The sequence below is a fragment of the Trachemys scripta genome, chromosome 24, assembly GCF_013100865.1.
Source record: "Trachemys scripta elegans isolate TJP31775 chromosome 24, CAS_Tse_1.0, whole genome shotgun sequence".
NCBI classification, from domain to species: Eukaryota; Metazoa; Chordata; order Testudines; family Emydidae; genus Trachemys; species Trachemys scripta.
In genome coordinates this window covers 5,694,218-5,694,840 of record NC_048321.1, presented here as the reverse complement: position 1 = coordinate 5,694,840, position 623 = coordinate 5,694,218, and the positions used below count along the sequence as shown (strand labels likewise).

Sequence of the window (623 nt, the reverse complement as noted above, 5' to 3'; positions counted from 1 at the left end):
CCCCCCGCCTGACCCTGCTCCCCCTCAGTCTGCCCCCACCCCGACAGCCCCCCCGGCCGGGCCTAGACAGCGGCGCAGGAGCCGGGATGACTCAGGGAAACCCCGCGGGGGCCCGGGTCCTGCTTCCCGGGCCCTGGCCCGGCCTATCCTCGGCTCCTCCCCGGGGTCCCGGCCCGACCGCGTCCGTCTCGGCCCCCGCCCCAGCGTCCCGCGCCCCCGACCCGGCCCCGCTCCTCACCAGACCATAGTGCTCTCCAGCACCATCTTGCCTCCCTCCGAGACACCGGCCGGGCTAGGCCCAGCCAACAAGCCACCCTCGCACTGGCCCAGCCTCCAGCCAATCACCGGCGCCCATCTTAAAAGGTCGGCCGCAAGGGCCGCTGGGAATTGTAGTTTCATCGCGTCTTCTCAAGGGACTACAGAAGGACAACTTCGTCCCCGGCTAGGGGCGGGAGGCTTCTCGTTGGAGCTGCTCCCTCCCCAGCCTTGCAAGAAAAATGAGCGCAGGCAACTCCTCTCACGCAGGGAGATTAGTTGCGTTTTATTCCCCCAGCAGGAAAAGTTACTTGGCCCAGATGAATGGGCTTTCGCCCTGGAGGAATGGCCAGGTTTTTGCAAACAAA

At 66.6% G+C, this 623-nt stretch overlaps 1 protein-coding gene across 1 annotated transcript in view; it reads right to left on the bottom strand.

Moving 5' to 3' along the window:
• PSMD4 (proteasome 26S subunit, non-ATPase 4) overlaps positions 1-369 on the bottom strand; it is a 20,331-nt gene extending 19,962 nt beyond the window's left edge. The window contains exon 1 of the mRNA XM_034756633.1: positions 239-369. Within this exon, the coding sequence (XP_034612524.1) occupies positions 239-264 (26 nt within the window). The 5' untranslated portion in view covers positions 265-369. The remainder of the gene's footprint in view (positions 1-238) is intronic.
• Between the last annotated feature and the right edge of the window lie 254 nt (positions 370-623).